This window comes from Lepus europaeus, chromosome 4 (genome assembly GCF_033115175.1).
Source record: "Lepus europaeus isolate LE1 chromosome 4, mLepTim1.pri, whole genome shotgun sequence".
Lineage (NCBI taxonomy): Eukaryota > Metazoa > Chordata > Mammalia > Lagomorpha > Leporidae > Lepus > Lepus europaeus.
The window spans coordinates 163691789-163718653 of NC_084830.1; the positions used below are offsets into that span (position 1 = coordinate 163691789).

Genomic DNA, 26865 nt, shown 5'->3' on the forward strand with positions numbered 1-26865 from the left:
ACAAACCCACCTGCAATGAGCTTCCTGGAGAAAAACTATCTGTCAGGAGCCTCTTCTGGACCCCAGTCTCATGAACTAATCCGTGAGTACTCAGCCCCCGGTTTTTTCTGTCTCCCCTTCCCTTGTATCTACATTAGGAGTATGACATTAATGAAATAAAGAAACTAAACAGTAAAATAAAAGAAGTGTTTGGGTTCTTTCTCAAATGTGACATCATGTACTTTGCTGTAGTTTATGTTTACTAAACTATTAGAGCCCTAAACAAATAAAAGAACAGAAACAAGTCCTCAACTTGAAATAAACTGGAAAATGAGGAATACTATTAACATGTGACAAACTTTTAGGAATTTCTAGAGGCCAGAAAGTTGGTAAAATTTGAAAACAAAGGCAGAGAAAAGCAAATACTGGGCAAACAGCAACAAAAAGAAATCTATGTGAATATCAACAGGAACAAGGTGAAATTCAAGGTGCCAGGCAGTAAATGAAAGGATATTTTATTTATCTATTTTTATAAATATTTATTTATTATCATTTTATTTGAAAGGTAGAGAGAAAGAGAAAGAGAGAGAGAGAGAGAGAGAGGGAGGGAGGGAGGGAGGGAGGGAGGGAGGAGGGAAGGAGGAGGAAGGGAGGGAGGGAGAAAGGAGAGAGAGAAAGGGAGACAGTCAGGAGCCAGAAACACAATCTCCCTGTGGGGAGCAGGAACTCAAGCACTTGAGCGATTTCCTGTGACTCCCACAGTGTGCATCAGCAGGAAGCTGGAACTGGAGCTCTCTAGACAGGGCTGAACTGCTGGGATAAACACCTGTCCTTAGAGGGCTATTTTAAATCAAATTATATAAGAAAAAGAATTAATCATAACTAAAGAAGCTAGAAAAACAATTCAACAAAACTCAAAGCAGTGAGCTCAATTAAAAACAAAATGGTAATCTGAAAACAATTTAATTTAAAATTTTTAAAATTTACTTGTTTTCATTTCATTTGAAAGGCAGAGAAACAGATAGACAGACAGATCTTCTATCCACTGGTTCACTTCCCAAATGCCTGCAACAACCAGGACTGGGCCAGGTCAAAGTCAGGAGCCAGGAACACCATTAGGATCTCCCATGTGAGTGGCAGAGACACAAGAACTTAAGCAATTACCCGCTGCCTCTCAAGGTGTACTTAGCAGGACGCTGGGCTGGAAGTGGAAAAGTTAGGACTTGAAGTAGGGATTCCAAGATGGAATGTGGGCACTAAAAGTGGTGACTTAAAGACTGCACGAAATGCTTGCCCCAGAAAATAGCTTTAAAAATAGACTATAAAGGAAGCAGCATCTGGCCTGGGTCAACATGCCAACTGAGATACCAGCCTCTTACATGGTGCTGCCTGGGTTCAACAGCTGCCCTGTCCAGCTTCTGCCTCTAGCTTCTTGCTCATGTGGACTCTGACAGGCAGCAGCGAGGGTGCAAGTCTTTGGGGGGGGGGGTTCCTGCTACTTATGTGGGGGACTCCTGGCTTCATTCAACACAGTGCAGCCCTAGCCAGTGTGGATATCTGCAGCTTGAATCAGCAGATGGAACTGTGCATTCTTTCTCCTTCTGCTTTTCAAATAAACAGAAAAAATTAAAAGTACATTATAGAAACTTTGGTCAAGGGGAAAAAAAGACACAGATAGATGGTAACACAATGCTAAAGGAGTCACAAATGGACTGTTGTATACCACAGTGCCAACCAAGCTGAAAATGGGTAAAAACACACTGCCCTGCTTTTGGTTCTTAAGGGTCAACACTGCAAAAATGGAATTATTCCTTTTATTACAAATGTTTCATTTACTTTGGCTTCAGACAATAATGTTAAACTGCTTTTAAAATTGACTATCTGGGGGCTGGCACGGTGGCACAGCAGGTAAAGCTGCCTCCTGCAATGCTGGCGTTCCATACAAGTATCAATTTGAGTCCCAGCTGCACCACTTCTGATCTAGCTCCGTGATAATGCACATGGGAAAGCAGTGGAAGACGGCCTGAAGCTGTTGACTGCTGGCTCTGGATCGGCCCAGCTCTGGCCATTGTGGTCATCTGAGGAGTGAACCAGCGGATGGAAGATTTCTCTAACTCTGCCTTTCAAATAAATAAACAAATCTTAAAAATAAATAAATAAATAAAAGTTTGACTATTAAGTATATCCTTTAACTGCTTCCAGAAAAGGATATGCAAAAATACTGTATTTTTGAGATGCTACCTGCTCAAAGTGTCTTAATTCTACTCTCAAATTTGAGAGCAGGGTGTGAAGGGGGAAGGGAGAGAGGGGAGAAGAGAGAGCTCCCTCCTCCACTGGTTCCTTCTCTGTCTGCACTGGCTGGGTTTGGGCTGGGCTGGGGGCTGGGAAAGCAATCCAGGAACTCTGGATCTCCAGTGCCTCCACGGTCTGCAGGAACAGGAGGCTGGCATCGGGGCGGGAGCCCGGAGCCAAACCCCAGCACTCTGATGTGGGATGTGGATGTCTTAACCACTAGGCTAAATGCTCACTCCCTTCACTCTCAGATTCAGCAGACAGTTTGATTAGGGATAAATCTGTAAGCTGGTGTGGTATAGTAAAAATCTATCTGATCTTTGTCTCTGGTACAGAACTTCAAAAACCTAAGGTGGGCCCCAGATAGCTTCAGGCTGGGTGCTTGTCACCATGGGATCACAGGGTTAGAGCTTTGGGCCAGACTGACCTCTGGGGAACAGACAGGACTGCAAACTTAGAACTATGAATGAAATCCCAATACAGATTCTAGATGTAGAAGCTCAGGAGAGCTTCCTGGCTGTGAATACATCAATACACCAGAAGGGTGACGTGCCCAGGCTCCCAGGAGGAGCACCCTGCACTCCAGCGCTCCCTAGACTTTTCCCCATGGATCTTTACATTTGGCCACTCCTGGTCTGCACCTTTATAATGAAACTGTAATTTTAAATTGAGTCCAGGGAGTCTGTGAGATGATCTAGTGAACAACAATCCAAAGAGGTTGTGGGATGCTCTGAATGTTTGTAACACACTGTGTAGAAATGTGGGTGGCTTGGGGACACTCAGAATTCGTGAACTGTAGGGTGTCCAGCGATGTCAATGAATTGGTATGAAACATACCTAAAAACGTTACAATCTTTAAGAAGCTGCAACACTAGTTTTCAGGGTTGCTATTTATATATCTAAAGGCACTGTATTTCTATTCATTTGAGTGAAATTTCTCTTCCCTTCCTTCTCTAGAGGGTTCGAGGATTTTCTCTTTTTCCTCACTAATCTGAACTTTCATCATGATGTGCCTTAGTCTGGGATTATTTTAACTTGTGTGGTTACAATGGAGAGACCACTTCATTTAGGAAACTATGTCATCATATTCTGGGAATTTTTGATTTATCTCTTATGATGACATTACCTCTAATTTCTCCATTCTCTTTCTGGAACAACTGGGACGATTTTGATTCTCTATTTTCCAAATAAAATAAAGTGTTAAGCTAAGACCTAGTTTCCAGTGGCCTTCATCTTCTTAAAGTTTCATTCATTATTTACATGAAGGCAGAGAGAAAGACAGAGACAGATATCCTTCATTTGCTGATTCAATCCCCAAAAAACCTCAACAGTGAGAACTGGACAAAGCCAGTCAGTAGTTCTCACAAGGGTGGCACGGACTCGATTACTTGAGCTATCATCTGCTGCCTCCCAGGCAAATTATCAGGAAGCTGGATCAGAAGCGAGGGAGGGACTCAATACCAGGCACTGTGATATGGGACGTGGGCATCTCAAGGGGTGGTTTAACCCACTACACTACAATGCCCACCCTCTAAAAATTCACTTACTTTTATTATTGAAAGTGAGACAGACACAGAGATATGGAAAGGGAGAGAAAGTGATCTTCCACTTGCTGATTCACTCCCCAGATGCCTGCAACAGCTGAGACTCAAAACCAGAAGCACACGTGGGTGGCAGGAACCCAAGTACTCAAGGCATAACCTGTTACCTCCCAAAGATGCACATCAGCCAGAACCTGGAATTGGGCGTGGAGCCAAGACTCAAAATCAAGCACATAATATGGGATGTGGATATCCCAAATGGTATCTTACCTGCAGTGCCAAACACACATCCGACTCAATTTTTCTGTTTTCCATCTGATTATCTGGTTTTATTTTGATAATTTTATAATCTTTCTATTGGATTTTTCATTTCTGTTATTACAGTTTTATTCCCATGAACTCTTGGGCGATTGCTGAAATGTTCCTGTTGTATATCATCCTTTCCTGCTTTATGCTACATTATTTTTTTTTTAATTGAGAACAGTAATGTTAGTTTTATTTTAGAATTTTTTTCCCTGTTAGAGAAGAAATGATCTACTTCTGTGATCTTTCTTATTAGAAACTTTCTTAGAATGTCTGCTGGTGATTTATTAGTGTTTATATTTCAGAGTGGGCTATCTATGAAGAAGATGCAGCTCTATACCCAAGGGATGTATTTTGTCTACTCTAGACAAGATGGTCTACCTGGGCTGTTTTCTGCAAATCTTCCAATATAAATGTCTTTCAATGTCTTTTCTTCAGTTAGCCATGTGTATTAGCAAAGTACCTTCCAGAAACTTGTCTGGAGATGATAAGCCTGGATGCCAGAGGACTAGGTAAGTTTTTACTTAGTTCAGTTTCCTGTATGATGCCTCACCTTAAGTTCTCTCAGGCTTACCCCTATTCAAAGACCCTCATTCTTTTTTTTTTTTTTTTTTTTTTTTTTGACAGGCAGAGTGGACAGTGAGAGAGAGACAGAGAGAAAGGTCTTCCTTTTTGCCGTTGGTTCACCCTCCAATGGCCGCCGCAGTAGTGCACTGCGGCCAGCGCACCGCACTGATCCGATGGCAGGAGCCAGGTGCTTATCCTGGTCTCCCATGGGGTGCAGGGCCCAAGGACTTGGGCCATCCTCCATTGCACTCCCTGGCCACAGCAGAGAGCTGGCCTGGAAGAGGGGCAACCGGGACAGGATCGGTACCCCGACCGGGACTAGAACCCAGTGTGCCGGCGCCCCAAGGCGGAGGATTTGCCTAGTGAGCCGTGGCGCCGGCCCAAGACCCTCATTCTTTCAGAGAAAAAAAGTCTCTCTTCTCTTAAGAGTGGAAAGGAGCAGTCACCCTAATGTGCAGAGTTGTGGAGAAGTTCTGGACACCCTATCTGCGTCAAACACGGTTCTGCTTTTAGCCCTTTTTTATTCTTCTATGCAGGGTCAATAGTGTAGGCAGTTCTGGAGCCTTCTGGGTACAATGGGTTGCCTCAGGCTTTTCCTACTGCTGGTGTAGAGTGAACTCTGATACACCAGAACAGTCACCACTTGGCTGCTTCCCTTATGGCTCCCCAAACTTTATCACTCTCACTCCCCCTGGTCTTTGTGCCCTTTTTCATTTTATACTTTTACTATTATTTCATGGAACTTGTGAGGTACACATTGGTAAACAGGTATGATCAATTCTTACCATATGAATCATTCTTACTTACTGGTTGATAACAGTCAAATTAAGTTAGTTATCGTTAATATGTAACCAGGTAGCTGATGTAATTTATCTATATTTATGGCTCCATAAATTTTAACTGCCTAAAAGTTACAAGGAAATAAAATAGTCAAGATTTTTGGCTTAATTTCATGAGAAAGTTACAGAATTATCTCAATTCTCTAGAAGAACACTCAACATTTAAATGATGTCACATGAATTATATATTTTCTTTTCTTAGAATAACTACCTATATATTTATACTTGTAAACAAAAAAAAGCAATTTACTAACCTCTGCTTCTGTTGCTTGGGACTGTAAAAGCTGTCGTATACGAAGTATGTCTTTCTCTATTTGTTGAATTCTGGCTATTCTTCGCTAAAAATAAAATAAGAGAGCAAATTAGGCATCTTTTTGTTAAAAGCATTAGCATAAATAATCACACTGTACCTACCAATGAAAGGTTCAGGTTGTGTCAAACCATTTTTATGGAAGAAGTTAAGATATTTGAACAGATTTACGTACTGATAACAAATTGGTGTCAAATTTTTTTTTTTTTTAAGATTCAGTTATTTGAAAGGCAGAGTGACAAAGACAGAGAGGGAGAGACAGAGAAAGAGATCTTCCATCCACTGGTTCACACCTTAAATGGCTACAACAGCCAGGTATGGGTCAGGCTGAAGCCAGTATGGGAACTCTATCCAGGTTTCCCACGTGGGTGGCAGGAACCCAAGCACTTGGGCCATATTAATTCCACTTTCTATTAAACTTTTCTGAAGTCTACTGTGTCTTCTTTCCTAGTACCCAGTGTACTGAACTCTCCTGAATGTGGAGAGGCACTGACCGAGGCAGGATCTTGGGAGCCCTCTTCACTCATTATTTATTCACTCCCAGAATGCTTACAGTTTAGGGATCTTTCTTTATGTACTGAAAGTATTTTCCCTTGGTTTATCTTTTGTTAGTGCTTTCCAGTTTTATGAAATAAATCCCCAGGTACCTCCTTCCCTTTCTTCCTTTAATTGCCATTCTTTTTTAAAATATTTATTTGAAAGGTAGAGTAACAGAGAGGGAGAGACACAGAGGGAGAAAGAGATCTTCCATTTGCTAGTTCACTCTCTAAATGCCCACAGCAGCCAAGGGCAGGGCAGGCCAAAGTGAGGAGCTCCCTCTGGGTCTCCCAAAAGAGTGGCAAGGACTCATGCACTTGGGTCATCATTCACTGCCTTTCGTGCTCTATTAGTAGGAAGCTGGACCGGAGCATGAGTAGCTAGGACTCAAAACAGGCACTCCGATACGGGATGCAGGCATCCCAAGTGGCAGCCTAACTTGTTGTGCCATAGAATGTATCCATTATTTTTATATTTTCTTCTATTAATTTTAGGTTTATTTTTCACCCATGGATGTTTAATCCAGCTGTAATTTTAACTTCTTATATTCCAATAGGTGGCTAGTTGTACTTACATTATTTATTTACTATTTTTCCTAAAGTTTATATTGTGACTTTTATCATATAAAGTTCTGAACATTCATGCAACTTTTTCTAGTGTCTATGTTATACTATTTGCCTACTTCTACTTCTGAGTTACTATTATGATTATTCCAACATTTTTAAGGTAAATTTTAACAAATGTAAAGGTAAATCTTCACTTATGATGCTTTCTTTCCTAAATGTTTTTGGAAGTTCTTGTATTATACACTTCAGAATCATTTTTCCTGGTTCCAAAACACTGATTATCATGAAACTGTATTTACGCATTAATTTAAAGGGCAGACATTTTTATGACATTAAAGCCTTTTCATTTAGAGTTCTCCACTTTTAAGATTACTTTGGTGGCCGGCGCCGCGGCTCACTAGGCTAATCCTCTGCCTTGCGGCGCCGGCACACCGGGTTCTAGTCCCGGTCAGGGCACCGATCCTGTCCCAGTTGCCCCTCTTCCAGGCCAGCTCTCTGCTGTGGCCAGGGAGTGCAGTGGAGGATGGCCCAAGTGCTTGGGCCCTGCACCCCATGGGAGACCAGGAGAAGCACCTGGCTCCTGCCATCGGATCAGTGCGGTGCACCGGCCGCAGCGCGCCAGCCACGGCGGCCATTGGAGGGTGAACCAACGGCAAAAGGAAGACCTTTCTCTCTGTCTCTCTCTCACTGTCCACTCTGCCTGTCAAAAATTAAAAAAAAAAAAAAAAAAGATTACTTTGGGTCCTTTAGCAATTTTATATTTTTATGTAGGTTTTCCTAGGTATTTAAAAATTTATCTATATTTAAAAAATATTTATTTACTTCTATTTGAAAGGCAAAGCAACACAGAGAAATAGATCTTTCATCTGCTGTTTCATTCCCCAGATGCCTGCAAAAGGCCATGGTGAGAAACCTGGCATTCCATGTGGGTCTACATCATGAGTGGCAGGGGTCCCAAACACCTGAATCATCTGCTGCCTCTCAGGAAGCAATAGCAGAAAGCTGGATCCAAAGTAGAGTAGCTGGACTTGACCTGGCACTCCCATATGCGATGTGGACATCCCCTGCAGTGTCTTAACCTGCTGTGTGACAATGCTCAACCCTTATATATATTTTTATTTAAAAAGTGAAGATATTGCAAGACAGAAAGACAGAGACAGAGATCATCCATCTAATGGTTCACTCCCCAAGTGCCTGCAATAGCTAGAACTGGGCCAGATCAAACCAGGAGCCAGAAACTCAATCCAAATCTCTGATCTGAGTAGCAGGGAATCAAGTAATTGAGCTACCACTACCTACTACCTCTCAGGGTGTACATTAGCAGGAATGCTGCAATTGGAAGTAGAGTCAGACTTGAACCCAGTCGCTCCAAAATGGGATGTGGGCATCCCAAGCAGTGCCTTAACCCCTGTGTCAAACACTCGGCCCTCTAAGTATTTTAACATTTCCTATTCCTGCAAACAGGAGCGCTGCAGCCAGCACACTGCCGCTGATCCGAAGGCAGGAGCCAGGTGTTTCTCCTGGTCTCCCATGGGGTGCAGGGCCCAAGGACTTGGGCCATCCTCCACTGCACTCCCGGGCCACAGCAGAGAGCTGGCCTGGAAGAGGGGCAACCGGGACAGAATCCAGCGCCCCGACCGGGACCTGAACCCGGTGTGCCGGAGCCGCAAGGCGGAGGATTAGCCTAGTGAGCCGCGGCGCCGGCCTTATTTTATTCTTTTTATAAGATTTATTTATTTGAAAGGCAGAGTTAAAGAGAGGCAGAGAAAGAGAGGTCTTCCATTTACTGGTTCACTCCCCAAATGGCCACAATGGCTGGAACTGGGCTGATCCAAAGCCAGGAGCCAGAAGCTTCTTCCAGGTCTCCCACACAGGTACAGGGGCCCAAAAACTTGGACCATCTTTTACTGCCTTTCCAGGCCATAGCAGAGAGCTGGACAGGAAACAGAACAGCTGGGACTCGAACCATATTTGATGCCGGCACAGCAGGTGGCAGCTTTACTTGCTTTGCAACCCTGCTGGCCCCAGCTACTGATTTTTTTTTTTTTTTTTTTTGACAGGCAGAGTTAGACAGTGAGAGAGAGAGAGACAGAGAGAAAGGTCTTCCTTCTATTGGTTTACTCCCCAAATGGCCGCTATGGCGGGCACGCTGCGCCGATCCAAAGCCAGGAGCCAGGTGCTTCCTCCTGGTCTCCCATGCGGATACAGGGCCCAAGCACTTGGGCCATCCTCCAATGCCCTCCCCGGGCCACAGCAGAGAGCTGGACTGGAAGAGGAGCAACCAGGACAGAATCTGCGCCCCAACTGGGTCTAGAACCCGGGGTGCTGGTGCCTCGGGCGGAGGATTAGCCAGGTGAGCCGTGGCGCCACCCCAGCTACTGATTTTTAAATGTAACTTAACTCTAGTCATCTTAATAAACTTTTAAAAATCAGTTTACATACTCTAGTTCATTCTCTAGGGTTTTTCTTGGCAAACAACCATAGCATGAGCAATGGAAAAAAAGACAAAGACAGAAAGCTCATCCATTGGGTCTCCCATGTGGGTGACAGGGAGCTAAGTACTTGAGCCAATACCTTCTGTCTGCCACAGTGTGCACTAGCCAGAAGATGAGACTGGAAGCGGAGCGAGGACGAGAACACAAGCCTTTTGATGTGGGACACAGGAATGCCAAGCGCATCTCAACAGTTACAGAAATACCCACTCCAGCTAACATTCCTTCCTGACAACTGGTGAGGGTAAAGAATGGTAACGTTCTCCAGCCAACTTATTTCATCTATACTCATGTTCTCTTTATGTTTCCTTCCTACTATTCCTGAATAAGGGCTTCCCTTTTTTAGTGCAGATTTTTTCTTAATACTTTTTTTTTTTTTTGACAGGCAAAGTGGACAGTGAGAGAGAGAGAGACAGAGAGAAAGGTCTTCCTTTGCCGTTGGTTCACCCTCCAATGGCCGCCGCGGTAGGCGCGCTGCGGCCGGCGCACCGCGCTGATCCGATGGCAGGAGCCAGGTGCTTCTCCTGGTCTCCCATGGGGTGCAGGGCCCAAGCACTTGGGCCATCCTCCACTGCACTTCCCTGGCCACAGCAGAGAGCTGGCCTGGAAGAGGGGCAACCGGGACAGAATCCAGCGCCCCGACCGGGACTAGAACCCGGTGTGCTGGTGCCACTAGGCGGATGATTAGCCTGTTGAGTCACGGTGCCGGCCTCTTAATACTTTTAAAAAATTTATTTGAAAGGCAGAATTAGGGGAGAGAGGAGAGAGACAGAGATCTTCCATCTGTTGGTTCACTCTACAAATGGCCACCAACAGCTGGGGCTAGGCCATGCTGAAGCCAGGAGCCCTGAGCTTCTTCCAGGTCTCCCTCATGGGTATGCAAGGTCTCAAGTACTTGGGCCATCCTCCGCTGCTTTCCCAGGCACATTAGCAGGGAGCTGGATCAGAAGTACAGCAGTTGGGTCTTGAACCAGTGCCCAAATGGGATGCCAGCACTGTATCCAGAGGCTTAACCTGCTATGCCACAATGCTGGCCCAGTACACAATCTGAAGATCAAGTGACGTATTCTGAGTGTCACTGCACATTCATAGGTTACAAGGAGGAAAAGTCTCAAAGAAGAACTAAAGCCAGACATCAGCTACAAAAGGATCAACATCTAACTCTTTCTCACCCTCATATTTTCAAAGCAAAACAGGACAGCAGCAGAAGTTAATGTGGAGGAGACAGAATTCTGTGAATACTGGTTGTGCTACCCAGCAGCCCTGGTAAATTATTCTTATTTTGAAATAGCACAAATATAGGGGCCAGTTCTGTGGTGCAGTAGGTTAATTCTCCACCTGCGACGCTGGCATCCCATATGGGCGCCGGTTCTAGTCCCTCTTTCAATCTAGCTCTCTGCTATGGCCTGGAAAAGCAGTAGAAGAGAGCCCAAGTGCTTGGGGCCCTGCAACAGCATGGGAGACCGGGAGGAAGCACCTGGCTTCTGGCTTCAGATCAGTGAAGCTCCAGCTGTTGCAGCTATCTGGGGAGTGAACCAATGGAAGGAAGACCTTTCTCTCTATCTCTGTCTCTCAAATAAATAAATTAAATCTTAAAAAAAAAAAAAGAAATAGTACAAATATAAAGACAGACTTATAAATATCTTTAATAAGAAAATCCAACTAATATTAATAGAGCTATGGTTCATTACACTCCTAGCAGCTTTTCCCTAGCGGTGCTGATTCACAGTTAAGTAAGTTACCTGTGCTCGTTTTTCCATGTCTTGACAAGTACCTAGTTGTTCTTCCATTGCAACTCTGATTTGTCTTGCTTCATATTCCAATTGCCTTCTGGTCATATCTGTTTGTAAGGAAAACTAAAACCACAAATAATATAAAAATATTATAACATCCCATTAACATCCCATTACATTTGTGTGTTTATCAGTAAAAGCAAAAAAAACTTGTAAGTTCCAACAGAGAACATGAACAGGCGAATGTGTAAACCATGACAAATGAGAAGACTATTTTTTTACTCCATGGAATCCTAAAACTTGATCACACATACTAGGATCAGTCTGATAAAATCCCAGGCACTGTACAAAAGGAGGAAAAGGTAAACTGATAAACAAACGCACCAAGCCGTAATAAAGGCCAAAAACGTGCCAAGGTAGCATGACAGGTAACAGAGTGACAAGGGCCATGGGAGGAACAAGGAAGTGTAGATTTTTCCTACGGGACAAGCCCACGGAAAACTGCATGTGAGCCACATGTGACTCAGAACAGCATCGTGGTCCAGGAACTGCAGCCTGTGCCGTCAGTTCAAGCTGCACCCTTTCCTTAGCATACACAGAGGAAATTCACCTGCGGTACGGACTCCTGTGGGAAGTTCAGATTATGGCCAGCAACAGATGGAAGAACTCTGTGTCTTATCTGTGACTCCCATGGAGACAATTCCAATTTCACTCGTGTGCCTTCCACGTCCCAAACTCACCCCCACAAATAAAAATGTCGAACATGACACAGTTACAATAATGTGGTATAAATCTGTTTAAGTAATATCTACTACCTTGATAAGCAGGTAAGTATCCCATATGAAAGTGTTCATTAATGTGGCTTCCCAGAATAAAAGTAAAATTCGCAAAAATACAAAGAGTTATAAAACAGTTTCAATTTGCTAATACGTTACCAACGGTTTGAAATGTCTTTATTCTATTGAATAAAAGTGATCATTTAGTGACTGGGAATAAATATCTGACAACTGATCTCCGTTTCAGATAGTGACAGACTGCTCCAGTTGTCACACACACCTGACCCCTTTCTTGAATCTGACTATATGCAGACAGCTGGACTCTGGATTTCATATATTCCCTAATTACCAAGAGTGAATGCGGGCAAAGCTATGCTTTGGTGTTTCTGATTACAAAAATGAAAATTCTGTGAAATCCCCTGAGTTCCTAATCCTCACCACTAACAACACTCCAACAGCTGTTCTTTCACTATTTGTACCTCCTTTCTTCCCAGGAAGAGCATAAAACACAATCAGAAAGAGATGTAAGCCATCTTTCAAAACCCTGGATGTCTGCAGTAGGAGTGCACGCCCCTCCACTGCCTCTCTCCTCCTGCCAGCCAGGGCCACTCAGGAGACCCAGCTGACTATGTGTCTGCAAAGGGTCATCCTTCCCTCTATCATCACTATTTTGTGTATTGCTCATACTTTTCCAAGCGCTACTAGGAAATGAAAAATCTAAGCTGAGAGAGAAAGCCGTATCTTAGCCTATTTTCTTTTTTAAACATTACAAAAAATGTTTATGGACAACTCTTGAAATGTACAGTCTTACTGGAAATTATTACTGTATTTCAGAAATGTTCTTCTATGTGTCATCCCATGGACAAAATAAAATATGAAAAGGTTGGGTAGAGAGGGAGAGGCTAACAGGACTAAAATCTCTTGACACAGTCGTATTTGGAAAACCGCAAACAAACTTTAGTATTTGCAAAAAAGACCAAGAACCATGCTTACAACTACTGTCATTTATGCCTGCATAGTATTCAAAGATACTTTTACTGCAAAATCTATCTGGCCTGACACATGTCACATGATCCCAAAAAAGGCAGATAAGTATTTCTCCAGACTGTGTCTGGCAATTCAATAGAGTATAAAACTGCTTGCCTGGTTGAATTCTGAGTGCAGGATTCAAAATTAATAAAATGTTCTCAACTAGGAACTTAAATATGTGAGCATAGTCATCTTTATAAACAAAAATTCACCATTATATTCAGAGTAAAAGCTGGATAACATGCATGACAGTTTACAAAAACTATAAATTCATTAATCTTGAATTTTTAGCCGATAACCTAGGTACTTTAAAGATCAAGTTATTAAAACCTAAAATCAGTTGTATTACCTACCAAGTTACTTACATTTTCAGTTAAAGGAAGACTATCTATTCTTTTAGTGAGATTCTGAAGTTGAGCATAATACCAGTCTTTTTCCTTTTCTTCTTTGTCAAGATCAGCAAGAAGTAATGATCTATTTTTTTAAAAAAGGTAAGTTTACACAATGCCAATATACAGTATAAAAGTTACCCATACCAGTTGTAACTGTAAAGTTCTCTATTTAAAGTATTAATAATGAATTTTAAAAACTTATGAATTTGGATTTTGAAGGTAAGACAGAATATTATAATCATTAATATTTGAATACTGAAAGACTTTTATATTTTTTCCTTAAAAGGTTGATCATTATTCTTACAAGAATACTTACATTTTAGCCAAAGGCATTCCTCATGTTTAGAACATGATGATAGGCAAAAGGTAGATATAACAAAACTCAAAAAATTATAAGGTCTAGTACACATATCAAGGAAAGAACACCAGAAAACAATTCTAGAATACAAGAAGCTACTACTTTGGACACCAATACAGTAATATAGAAATATATCATCACTTCATAATTAGAAGTAGTTATTCTGAGAAAGACAAACTTTTTGGTTTGGGATTTGAAGATGAATTTGTCATGTAGTTCCTGAACAACTCAACTGATGGTGTCCTTAACAGCAATTCATATCAAGATATGAACCCTACCTGCTCACTATATACATAAATGTACAATGAAAGAACAGTGTTACTGGGGTAAAACTTAGTAGCTACAAAAAACACATGGTCTACTTCTTTTTAGAGGAACTACTATTAAATTTTCTTATGTGTATCTCCAGAGATAGTCTATAAAGAGTCAAGAATGTATGTGCCACTGGCATGTATACTTTAAACATAAAGAATAACACATCATTACATAAATCTTGTCCTTTAACATTTTTTTAATTTAAAAAACCTCTGTTGGAGATCATTTCCAGAACATAAAGAGGCAGTATCTTTTTTTTTTTTTTTTTTTTTTTTGACGCCTACATATTATTAGATGTTTTCCAGTTGTCAGGAATCCATGATGGGATACACTCTAGCCAGTTCTTTAGAAGTAGGCACTTAAGCCTTTCTCATCTTTTGCTATTATAAACAATGTTATATAGAATATTCTTATCTGTACCTCATTTCACACATGTGTTAGCATGCATACAAGATAAATTTCTAGGGCATATGTATTTTTAACTTATTTATGTTCCCACCACTTGCAATGATATAAAACTTTAATTTTTAACTGTAATTTTTGTATACTTAGTCTTTAAAACAAAGCAGTATATCGTGTGAGTTTAATATGAATTCCCTTAAAATGTAAGAGTAAGGATAAGTATTGTCTTTCAAGTTTAAAAGCTATCTGCATTTCTTTTTCTGTGACTTTTTCTTACTCATTCATAAGACCTCTTTGTATTAAGAATGAAAGTATTAGGGCTGGTACTGTGGTGCAGTAGGTTAAGCCTCCACCTGTGGCACCAGCATCCCCTATTTGAGCTGGCTCAAGTCCCAGCTGCTCCTCTTCCAATCCTATGGCCTGGGAAAGCAGTAGAAAATGGCCCAACCACTTGGGCCCCTGCACCTAAGTGGGAGATCCAGAAGAAGCTCCTGGCTCCTGGCTTTGGATCGGCTCAGCTCTGGCTACTGCAGCCACATGGGGAGTGAACCAGCAGATGGAAGACCTTTCTGTCTCTCCCTTTCACTGTCTGTAACTCTCTCAGATAAATAAAAATCTTTTTTATTTTTTAAAAAAAGAATGACCAAAAAAAAAAAAAAAAGACAGTATTATGTCATGAGGTTGCTTACTTTCTCAGTTTATGTATTTTATGTTTTTGTCACGTAGAAAATCTTGATTGAAAAATCATTTACTTTTTTGAGAGGGAGAAAGATAGAGAGATCTATTTGTTGGTTCATTTTCCAAATGCCCCCAACAGCCAAGGCTGGGCCAGGTCCAAGCTGGGAGCTGGGAGCTCACTCCAGGCCTTCCGCATGGGTGGCAGAGTGCCAAGTTCTTGAGCCATCACCTGTCTCCCAGGGTGGGCACTATTAGGAGCTGGATCTGAGAACAGAGCTGTGGCTTGAACTTTGGTGTTCTGACAGGGAACACAGACTTCCCAAGCAGCTTCTTACACACTATGGAAACACCAAGCCCAGAAATTTTGATTTTAGCTTCCAGAGTTCAGTCATACACAGAGAGATATTCACCACTTTGATATTAAAAGTTCTGTTTGGTTGTATTTTCTTGGAGAGTAAGAGGAACAAATCTTAGTAGTAATCTGAATGTAAGTATGGGTTGTGGAAGGTACTATTCTTACTAAAAATTCATTTCCTTCACTGAGCAGCAATTTTAAAAATAGGCAACCTCAACAGTAAGAGAATACATGGGAAGAAAGAAGGCCCTGCTTATGCTGCAGCAACCTTGGGGTAGTGCAGTCCCAGGAGAGGCTGCCCTGCCTCCTCATTTCTGTCATCACAACAGGAAAAGATACTCTAGAAAGCCTGGCCGCATTCACAGCTGTGTCCCACAGTGAACTCCAAGATGAGACCTGATTCTGTTTTTTGGCTTTCCTTAGTGAGACCTGCAGGACTCAAGGTGGGAAAAGAGCAGGACAGTTGGTAATGCCACTCTCCACTCCGATTATTCTCCAATAAGTGGGCTTGGGAAATAAGAGTTGAGTGTTAACACTGCTTAAACTGGTAGGTCAATGTCAGAGGCAGTGGCAGAGTCAGAGAACAGGCTGTCTCCATCAGGTCTAAGACTAACTGGGATAAAATGCTGTGGAGAAGGGAGGGTTACAGTGTCTTGAGCCAAAACGGTGACAAGAGGTTCAATGATGGGACAGGCATGTAGAGAGCACAACAAAGATCACAGGACAATGACGCTGTCAACAATGGGACACACACCCTCAAAAATCCCTGTCACCTACTGATGTCACAGTGGCTCCAATGCACAACACAATGCTTTTCTACCAGCTGTGTGGTGACACTGGTTTCAAGAACCCACCATGCTGCCATCCGTATAAAAATACGGCACATATACTTCTGTACAGTATGTAATACTTGATACTGACAATACATAACTATGCCAACAGCTCATGTGTTGGCTATACTCAACTTTATCATTAGAGGGTACTCTAGCTACTGTTAACTGTAAAGCAGCTTTAGGCATATCATGTAGAAGGTGTCAAGGAGCCGATGTCCTCACAGGAGATGATAGCTCCATGTGTATCACTGCCCTGAAGACCTTCCAGTGCAACAGTATGTGGAGGTGGAAGACAGTGACACTGATGATCCTGACCCCATGCAGGCTTAAGCTAATATGCATGCCTGCATCTTCTTAACAAAAAATTTAAAAAGTGAAAACCAAAATTATTTTAATTGGAAAAAGGCACACAGAATACAAAGAAAGAAAATACAGTTGTACAATGTTTGTATTATAAATTGTGTTATCACAAATCAAAATGTTAAAAAGTTTATAAAGTAAAAACATTAAAATAAGTTGATTTATTACTGAAGGTAGAAAAAAACTTTTATTTTAGGCTAACGTAGCCTAAGTGTACAGTGTTTAGAGTATCTACAGTGTGCACACCATATACACTATGTATGAAGTCTATGGTGTGCACACCACATATAGCATGTATGAAGTGCACAGTGTGCACACCACATGTATGGACTGTACAGTGTGCATACCACATACAGCGTATATGGAGTATAAAGTGTGCACACCACGTACAGTGTGTATGGAGTAACAGTGTGCACACCACATACAGCATGTATGGAGTGTACAGTGTGCATACCATGTACAGTGTGCATGGGGTGTACAGTGTGCACACCACCTACAACATGTAGGGAGTGTACAGTGTGCACACCATGTACAGTGTGTATGGAGTCTATACAGTGTGTACACCACATACAGCGTGTATGGAGTGTACAGTGTGCACACCATGTACAGTGTGTATGGAGTCTACAGTGTGTACACCACATACAGTGTGTATGGAGTGTACAGTTTTACACACCATGTACAGTGTATATGGAGTCTATACAGTGTGTACACCACATACAGCGTGTATGGAGTGTACAGTGTGCACACCATGTACAGTGTGTATGGAGTCTACAGTGTGTACACCACATACAGCATGTATGGAGTGTACAGTGTGCACACCATGTACAGCATGTATGGAGTCTACAGTGTGCACACCACGTACAGTTTATATGGAATATACAGCGTGCACATCATGTACAGTACACCACGTACAGCATGTACAGTGGACACAACACATACAGCGTGTATGGAGTGTACAGTGTGCACACCATGTACAGTGTGTATGGAGTCTATACAGTGTGTACACCACATACAGCGTGTATGGAGTGTACAGTGTGCACACCATGTACAGTGTGTATGGAGTCTACAGTGTGTACACCACATACAGCGTGTATGGAGTGTACAGTGTGCACACCATGTACAGTGTATATGGAGTATACAGTATGCTCACCACATACAGCATGTATGGAGTGTACAGTGTGCACACCATGTATAGCATGTATGGAGTCTACAGTGTGCACACCACGTACAGTTTATATGGAATATACAGCGTGCACATCATGTACAGTGTGTATAGTGTGCACACCACGTACAGCATGTACAGCGGACACAACACATACAGTGTGTATGGAGTTGACAGTGTGCACACCATGTACAGTGTGTATGGAGTCTATACAGTGTGTACACCACATACAGCGTGTATGGAGTGTACAGTGTGCACACCATGTACAGTGTATATGGAGTATACAGTATGCTCACCACATACAGCATGTATGGAGTGTACAGTGTGCACACCATGTATAGCATGTATGGAGTCTACAGTGTGCACACCACGTACAGTTTATATGGAATATACAGCGTGCACATCATGTACAGTACACCACGTACAGCGGACACAACACATACAGTGTGTATGGAGTTGACAGTGACGCACAACCACTTCGAGGCCTTCACATTCACTCATCGCTTACTGACTGAATGCAACTTCCATTCCTGCAAGCTCCATTCATTATAAGTGCCCTACACAAGTGTACTTATCAAGTTCCCTTTTTTACCTCATATATATTTTCTACATTTAGATTTGAGCCATACATAAATACTTAATACTGTGGTCCAAGCATGCAGTGTTCAGAGAGCAGCATGCTTAGGAGCAACAGGCACACAGCCTAGATCTGAAGTAGGCTATAGCATCTAGGTCACAGTATATTCTATGATGCCCACACAATGAACTTTTAGGAATATAAAGATGACAAGGTATTATCTGTGCACTGTGAAATCTTATAGGGGGCATATCAGATATGACACATTTCTTGCTAATGATTTATGGTCTGATGTTGGCAGTGAGGTAATTTTAACATCAGCAAAAGAATTAATATGCTTTGTGTGAGGAACCAAATTTTTTGTGTCAAGTAGATAGAGAGAGAGAGAGAGAGAGAGAGAGAGAGAGAGAGATCTTTTATCTACTGGTTCATTCCCCAAATGGCTGTAATGGCTGGGACTGCGCCAGGCTAAAGCTAGAATCCAGGAACTCCATCCGGGTCTTCCATGTGGGTAGCAGGGGTCCAAGTACTCAAGCGACCACCATGTGCTGCTTTCCCAGGCACATTCTTAGGGTGCTGGATTGGAAGCAGAGCACCTGGGATTTGAACTGGCACTCTGATACGGGATGCTGGTATCACAAGCAGCAGCTTAATCTCACTGAAACTGATAGCAACCTGCTACCTTTCCATTGAAAAGTGCAAACTTCTCTACATGTGCTAGCTATCATCCACCATAAATTTGTATCTTGCAGTATTACAAAATTTTGACAATAAACTGGAGTGTACAAGTCAATGTTTATCATAGAATGAACAAAAGGTACCTCTCTTTTTCAAGTTCTTCTAAATATCCAGTACTTTCTCTGCTTCCATTTACAAACCCTCTTCTTGGAAAGGACCCCGCAGGAACAGGACTGCACTCTCCTGAGCGACTGGATGCAGATCCTTCCCGGCTTCCGTAAGATCGCAGGGACATCTTTGATCGTAGTTTTACTCCAGGGAAATTACTGCAATCTAAGTTAAGTTCTAAATAAAAGACAAGTTTTTAATGTAACAATTGCTTTTTAATATAACAATTGCCTTAAGAACTCTAAAATATTACTTTTTTAAAAAAAGAATTTATTCATGTGAAAGGTTGAGTGACAGAGAGAAGGAGACAAAGAGAATCTTCCATCCACTGGTTTTCTCCTCAAATGGTCTCAGGGGTGGGGGCTGGGCCAGGTTGAGGCCAGGTCGCCTAGAACTCCATCCAGGTCTCCTAGATGAGTGGCAGGGGTCCAAGTACTTAGGCCATCTTACACTGTTCTCCCAGGCACAATAGCAGGAAGCTAGACCAAAAGCAGAGCAATTGAGACTCGCCAAGAACTCTGGTATGGGCTGCCAGTCCCAAGTGGCAGCACAACCCATTGTTCCACTTAACACCGGCTCCCCTAAAAATTTCTGATGCTACTGTATTGCTTTAAAAGCTAAGTCTTAGGTTCACATTTTAGCTACAAACATACATGACTGAATAAACAATTATTTAGAATCAAAATGGCTAAACTTTCCCTGTAAAGTCAGCTTGGGTCAGAAGAAAATAAAGACTATGATAAAAGACAATGAGATAAGATGCCCTTCCTTAGACTCTCTGGAGATCAGGGGTGGGGGGCCTTTTTTTCTGCCAAGGCCATCTGGATGTTTATAACAGCACTCACAGGCCATACTCAAATTATCAACTGGAAAACCAGCCTGCTCTAGCTTTACTGGATTCTGAGTCCCACCTGTGGATGCCTTGTCAGGGCCAGACCAGATGACTGACTGCAAGCTTCCAACAGCTCGCAAGACAGACAGTTCCCACTCCTTCTGCTCTAGATAACACTATTTTGGGACCTAAAGGGAATCTCTCTGCTTAGCTTTAATTATTATGAAGCACCTTGCCTGTTTTCACACTGGAATTTTCAAGCAACAAAGTAAGAAAGACATTCTTTCAACATTCTGCTAAAGACAGCTTACACAAGCTTACTTATGTGAGAGGATAAGGCATTTGCAAAATCCGGATGGAGTAGAGGAAGACATTACCTTCCTCAGATGAGACCATGGGACAGTTAAATGTTAAACTGAAGAACTGAAAAGCAAATAGACTTTCAATAAACATTTGTAATTTAACAATTATAGCTTAATGAGTAAGTCAATGTGAATGACAAGTTGACCTTAGGGAATCATTTTAAAACATCTTTTTGAATCTACCTTTAAGACGCTCTAATAAATCAATCTGTCCAGAAGAAGCCATAGCTTCATCTTCAATACTTCCTTGAAGTTGTTTAAGGACTTCCTGTTAAAAAAAAAAATCAAAAAATAATATATTGAAGCTCCTTGAAGACATGCTTGCATATTTCTTGGCATTTAGGTATGCTGGAGAGAAAAGGTCTCTCCAGGTCACTCTCTAAATATGTCCTAAGTTGTACAGCACTTTACGTAGGTTACCCATTAGTATAATTTATCATACCCCAGTGTTATCACGTGATAATGGCAATTATATGGAGTTTCTGTACAGGATAGTAAACAGCACACTTAATATTCATTATCTCTAACTTTTAAGCAATATAACAAGGTGAATTACTCTCATTTTTCAAATAAACCAACTGAGACCCAGAGACTTGACCAAGCCACAACGGCTAGTTATATGTCTGAAATCCGTATCTCTGAAACCATCATGACTAAAAAATAACAAAGTAGTACATTCTAATCTGGCATTTAACAATTTAATAAATATTCACTTTCTCACAGGCCATGTTTAAGTATGTTCTACTAGCCTATTGTATCTTTTTTTTTTTTTTTTTTTTTGAGAGGTAGAGATAGAGAGAAAGGTGGTGAGAGACAGAGAAAGATCCTGCATCCACTGGTTCACTCCCCAAATGGCCTCAATGGCAGCAGCTGGGCCCATTGAAAACCAGGAGCCAGGAACTTCTTCCGGGTCTCCCACGTAGGTGCAGGGGCCCAAGGACTTGGGCCATCTTCTACTGCTTTCCCAGGCCATAGTGGAGAGCTGGACTAGAAGAGGAGCATCCTAGACACAAACTGATGCCCCATGGGATGCCAGTGCTGCAGGAGGAGGCTTAGCCTGCGATATCAGTGTGGGCCCTGTCTCAATTCTTTACCTGAGACTTTAATCACATTGACTCCATCTCTCACAATTCTCATACATAGGTTTTGGTTTTATTTTTTTCCTCTCTGTGCTTCAGTTTGGATATTTTCTACTGATTGTTTTTCAAGTTCAGTAGTTGTCTTTGCACTAGTTCACTAATTCTGTGTTTAGTCTTGTTAGGTACACACAACAAGTCAGTATCAAACATATCTATTTGATTATTACAGATTTCTCCTCTCTGCTGAAGTTTTGTATCTTTTTATCCATTTATAATATGTTAAAATCCTTGAACACTCCAACATAGGGATCAGTCATCTCAGGATTTGCTTCTATTATCTATGAATATTTGTTCTCTTGATTATTAGTCATTTTCCTATTTCCCTACATTTCTTCTTCTTCTTTTAAAGATTTGTTTGAAAGGCAGATTTAGAGTGGAAGAGATAGAGGAGAAGTTTTCCATCCACTGGTTCACCCCCTCAGTTGGCCACAAAAGCCAGGGCTGGGCCAGGCTGAAGCCAGGAGCCAGAAGCTTCATCCGGATCGCCCACGTTGTGGCCATTTGGGGAGTGAACCAGCAGATGGAAGAACTCTCTGCCTCTGCCTCTGTAACTCTGCCTTTCAAATAAATACATAAATCTTAAAAAAAAAAAACTATGATTTTTATACTTTTTCCAGTGTTTTCTAGTAGTTGAATGGGACTGATTAGGTGGGGTTACACACTACGTACAACCTAGAAGTCCTCAGGTTCTTAAAGAAGATGTAATGCAACCGCCAAGCAGTTCCAAGTGAAATGCTTCAGAAAGTGCTTTGAGAAATAGTAGCTTAAAAAATACATAAGAAATTTTGAAGGAGAGAATATTAATTTGTATTTATAAATTCAGTAAGTTTGGTCTAAAAGTTAATTACATTATATAAGCACATAATATTTTAAAACGTTTTAGGATTTTAGTAAGATTAGAGAATTATTCATTAGAGACATGTTGTGGTCAGATAAATAATGTCATTTGCTAATTAAGGAATTGTGCATTTCCATGTAGCATTACCTGCTACTTGATCCATGTCTATTTTTCTCAGTGTGTCATAGTTAGATTATTTTCATTCCAGAAAAAATAATTAATTAAATCTCCCATATAAATTATGAAATGTATTGATCTGAATTTTGATTCTGTTTCATTTCCCTTATAGGGAATGAAGAGATGAAAAGATAACTACATGAATATGGTTGTAAGTTTACAGGGCAACTTAGAAATACTTTATCTTGTGAAAATACAAGATGTAAAAGCTTCATTAACAATCTATCTACAGATAATCAAAATAGTTCTTCCTATATCATGCTCTCTCTCAGTTAAATGCTTTACATCTCTATGTGATCACAGGATCTGTTGCTATGCTCAGCATTCTCTAGTCAATTGAGTTTCAGTCCTCCAATAAAAAATGTGGTGCATACTCTTTTTTAAGTTTAGCTACAATTTTTTATGATCTGATCCAGGCCATGTAGTTTCTGTGTTTCAACATGTAAATTTTTGCAAGGTTCTTTCTAAATACAACCACAATGGCATCATTATATCTAAAATGCAAATATTCCCTTACCATTCTCAAATACACAGTGTTCATGACTCTAAGTCTCACATACCTGGCTGGCACACACACACACAAATTACTTTTAGTTAGTGTCAAAGCCACATAATGAACAGCAAAGCAGTAGCCTCTTCTGCCACCAGGTGGTACCATGGTATGAACCGTAATCTTAGTTAAATAATCTGGTCAGAGGAGAGATTTTGCCTTTCTTTGAATAAACAGGTCTATAACCAGGAAACAAGACTCAAAATTATATAACGTATTTCAAAGTATAGTAAGTGATTCTGAAATTAACCATTGTGTTGTATTAACTTTAATCCAAACAGAAAGTGTTGGTTTTTCACAAATCAATATTCTAAAACAAAATAAACATGTCCTTGCTCTTTAATCACAAAAAGCCTGTTTACGGAAGGGACACATACACAGTTTCTATGTGAGGTTGTAATGGCTCTGATGCCGTAGCCGAATCCCAGAGAAATGGATGGATCTGCAAGGATCTACGCAGAAGCATGTGCTGGGAAACAACCAATGCGTGGCTGGAGCCAGACAAAAACGAGTGTGTATTTGTACACATATTCCTAATGTGTACTCACATGCAACAATTTCAAAATTTTTGTTCCAAAATACACTACCTTTGAATTCCATTTTCCACAAATGTTGTGAAGTTCCCTCGTTTTATGCCACCTGGATAAAATGGCCAATCTGACAATCCACTGTGGAAACCAAGGGTGTGACCTGTACTGTCTCTCTAAGCCATTCCATGCAGCATGGAGATGTACCTGAGGGTAAGTTCAAATATCTCCCCCAAAATGAGTGTAGAACTGGCTCAAGTAGGTAAACACAAACTGAAAACAAACAGCTCTGGTTCTGTACTACAAAACAGACAGATAGGCCTGTTCCCTGCAAAACACAGCACACCAGAGTAGATGAAAAATATTCTAGCTCTATCGTTAAATGTTTAAAAACCAAATGCCATATAATTTGAGATGTATTATGTTTGCCAGTGTTGAAAACCCTTAAGACTCTAACTTATTAGCCAGCTGATTAAGGTATTTTTTAAGGTCACTGTGGCAAGAAACACATGTTTGTACATTGTCAACCTATTTCCAAAAGGATTTGATGTATCCTGGAGATCTGTCACTGCCAGGGACAATTTTACCAGAGAAATCAGCAGTTGGGAGTAGAAAAGACTGACAGAAAGAGTAGCACATACGAACAAAGGGTTATAAACTGTTATGCTACTGAATTTAATTGGAAAAAGAATCAAAAATAGTTACTTCAGTGATGCACAAAAGCCTGGACAATAAAAGAGACTTTGAGATGCATGGAGAGCACAGATTAGGAAGTCAGAAAGGAGTACTGAGAGCTGTGAGCAGACAGGAAGGACAGGGGCAGAGATCCAGAGGTTAAAGACAGCCAATGTGCAGACACAAAGCAGGAGGAATCTTTTAAAAAGGGAAGAAATGATCACTTTGTTGACGACCTCCAATTCTATAAAATTGTTAAATCCAGTGAAAAGAGAATCTGCCTAAGAAACTGGGAATTGAAACAGCTCAGTTTTTACCTTGATTACTTTAAAACTAGAACATGTTTTCCCCACTACAGATTGAATATTTGATAACTTTTCCTGAAGGCTATCATAGCAACTCAGTGCTATTTGGCCTATCAATTTTAGGCCCCGAAGGTGCCGTGGAAATCATCTAGGCTAGCATGATGATGCCTGCATTTTCTAAATAAGACAACTTCAGTCCTGTAGCAAAGCCAGACAAGAAAAAGGTACTGACCCTGAGAGCATCCTTCTTGACCACGTGGCTTTTAAATGGTGACAAGATCTAAGGGAGGTGGGGAAGACAGCTTATTTAAAATTTGGGATCTACTCTAAAATCGTGAAGCTGGTTTTTATGAATGGCACAGAAGATCTGGCCTCAGGACACTGATGAACTAGTCACTGGGGTTTTACATGTATTTTCTTTGCATGAGTCACTGGATGAAGTCAATACATCTTACTAAAAACAGATTAACTTTTACAAGAAAGCTGACATATTGTTACTTAAATTAATATACTTTTAAGTCTTATCCCAAGTTTGCTACAGGGAATACGGAATAAAAATGGATAAACTACAATTAACAGTCACAGTCTTGATACCTTCATATTAGATGCCTCAGTTTCCAGTTTTGTAAGGTGATTGGAATTATCCTCCAGCTCTTGTCGAAGGTTTGAATTCTCCATCTTCAGGGCCTCTACTTGCTTTAACAACTGATCATAGGAAGCTGCAGCCATCCTTGGCTACCCTTGGACCTATAAGGTTAAAAAGGATTTTGAAATTCACTACTTAAAAAAAAAAAAAAAAGTGGCTCCTTGTTTATAAAGAGAGGGACAGAGGAAACAAAACCCTTGAGACATTTATAAGAAGAACGTGTTAATATACTGTTTTGATCTCCAGACAGCATTGTTCAAGTCGAAGCATCTTTCTAAGATGAGAACACTGGGGTCTTTGCTGAGAACAAAAAGGACTAAAATAAAGGAGAATGAAGTATTTAGATACTTCTGCCTTTTCACAGAGGGGTAAGACTTCTATCAAGTAAGAATTTTTTCAAGGCTTTAAAGATATTTCACCCAATCTTAAAAGCAACACTTAGGAAAGGTAATCATTGATGAGAAATGTATTCTAATAATGTTAGTTTATGTCTGGACTTTGAGTCACAGAATTTTAGAGCCAGAACAGATAGAAGAGATTACATAGTCTATCACTTATCACTTGCACAAAGGCCGAACTTACATATCCCTGGTGAAGTAGTTTTGAAGTGTCAAGGGTACTTCCTTCAAAAGGTACTCATTTAACAAAATGGACACAAAGGAGAGAATTGGAGAGAGACTCTAAATCGTTGTTAGGAAGACAACTAAAAATTACCAATATAAAGAGTTTTCTTTTACTTTTATTCAAAAGGATGAATATCAGTAGGCCATTCTAGCAGGTGCAGTCTTGGGAGACACTGTGCTAGAAGCAGAGGCCAAAAGATGCAAAGGAAACAGAAGACCTCAGGAGCAGAGCCTCACAGAAAAGTGATGCCACATCCGCTGTGCGTTTGTACAACTGTGAAGCAAGAAAGGGATGCCCAGAAGACAGCCAGGCAGTGAGAGACCCCAGCATGCCGAATGATAGGACACTAGGGGTTTCCATTAAGACAGACCAAATAAGAATGAGGAGACTAGATTTCTCTTTTTACTGTAATGCCAAACTCATTTCAGAATACATAAAATTCTGCCTGCCTTAATTATTTAATAGCTAAGATGTATTACACCATTTGTACTTAACCAGGACTTAAAAGACAGGACAAAAAAGAAACTTCTGGACATGTGTATTTGCTTACTATAACTTACATCATGCAGCACTTCTGTTTTTCAGCCCTCCTATAAATTACATGAAATCAGAATAGGCAATAATAAAATAATAATAAAAATAATAAAAAATTATAAAAATCAGAAAGAGAATAAGGCAGACAAATCCCAACACTGGCTACTCACAATAGTACTGCAGTTCTGCAAGGGGAGGACTCTGAACCAGTCACTTTTCAATGACCAGAGTCACTGATAAACATGGTACAATCCAGGGACACAAGGCGGGCAGGTGAGCCCTTGGGGGCAGAGGTCATCTACAAAAGTCCTCATGGTTGCAGAGGAAGAGCACTGGACTTGTATTTGGAGACTGGGTCTTGATACAACCCTTATGAAATTAATCAAAAGGAAAGAGTAATTTGTAAAAGAACAT

At 41.0% G+C, this 26865-nt stretch overlaps 1 protein-coding gene across 10 annotated transcripts in view; it reads right to left on the reverse strand.

The window, feature by feature from the left end:
• APC (APC regulator of WNT signaling pathway) overlaps positions 1-26865 on the reverse strand; it is a 128835-nt gene that overhangs the window by 55205 nt on the left and 46765 nt on the right. For all 10 annotated transcript variants that reach the window (XM_062189317.1, XM_062189322.1, XM_062189321.1 and 7 more), the window contains exons 2-7: positions 25242-25394; positions 20620-20704; positions 19218-19419; positions 13330-13438; positions 11169-11282; positions 5776-5859 (exon numbers count right to left, since the gene is read on the reverse strand). In XM_062189317.1, coding sequence (XP_062045301.1) covers positions 5776-5859; positions 11169-11282; positions 13330-13438; positions 19218-19419; positions 20620-20704; positions 25242-25376 — 729 coding nt within the window. In that variant the 5' untranslated portion in view covers positions 25377-25394. The remainder of the gene's footprint in view (positions 1-5775; positions 5860-11168; positions 11283-13329; positions 13439-19217; positions 19420-20619; positions 20705-25241; positions 25395-26865) is intronic.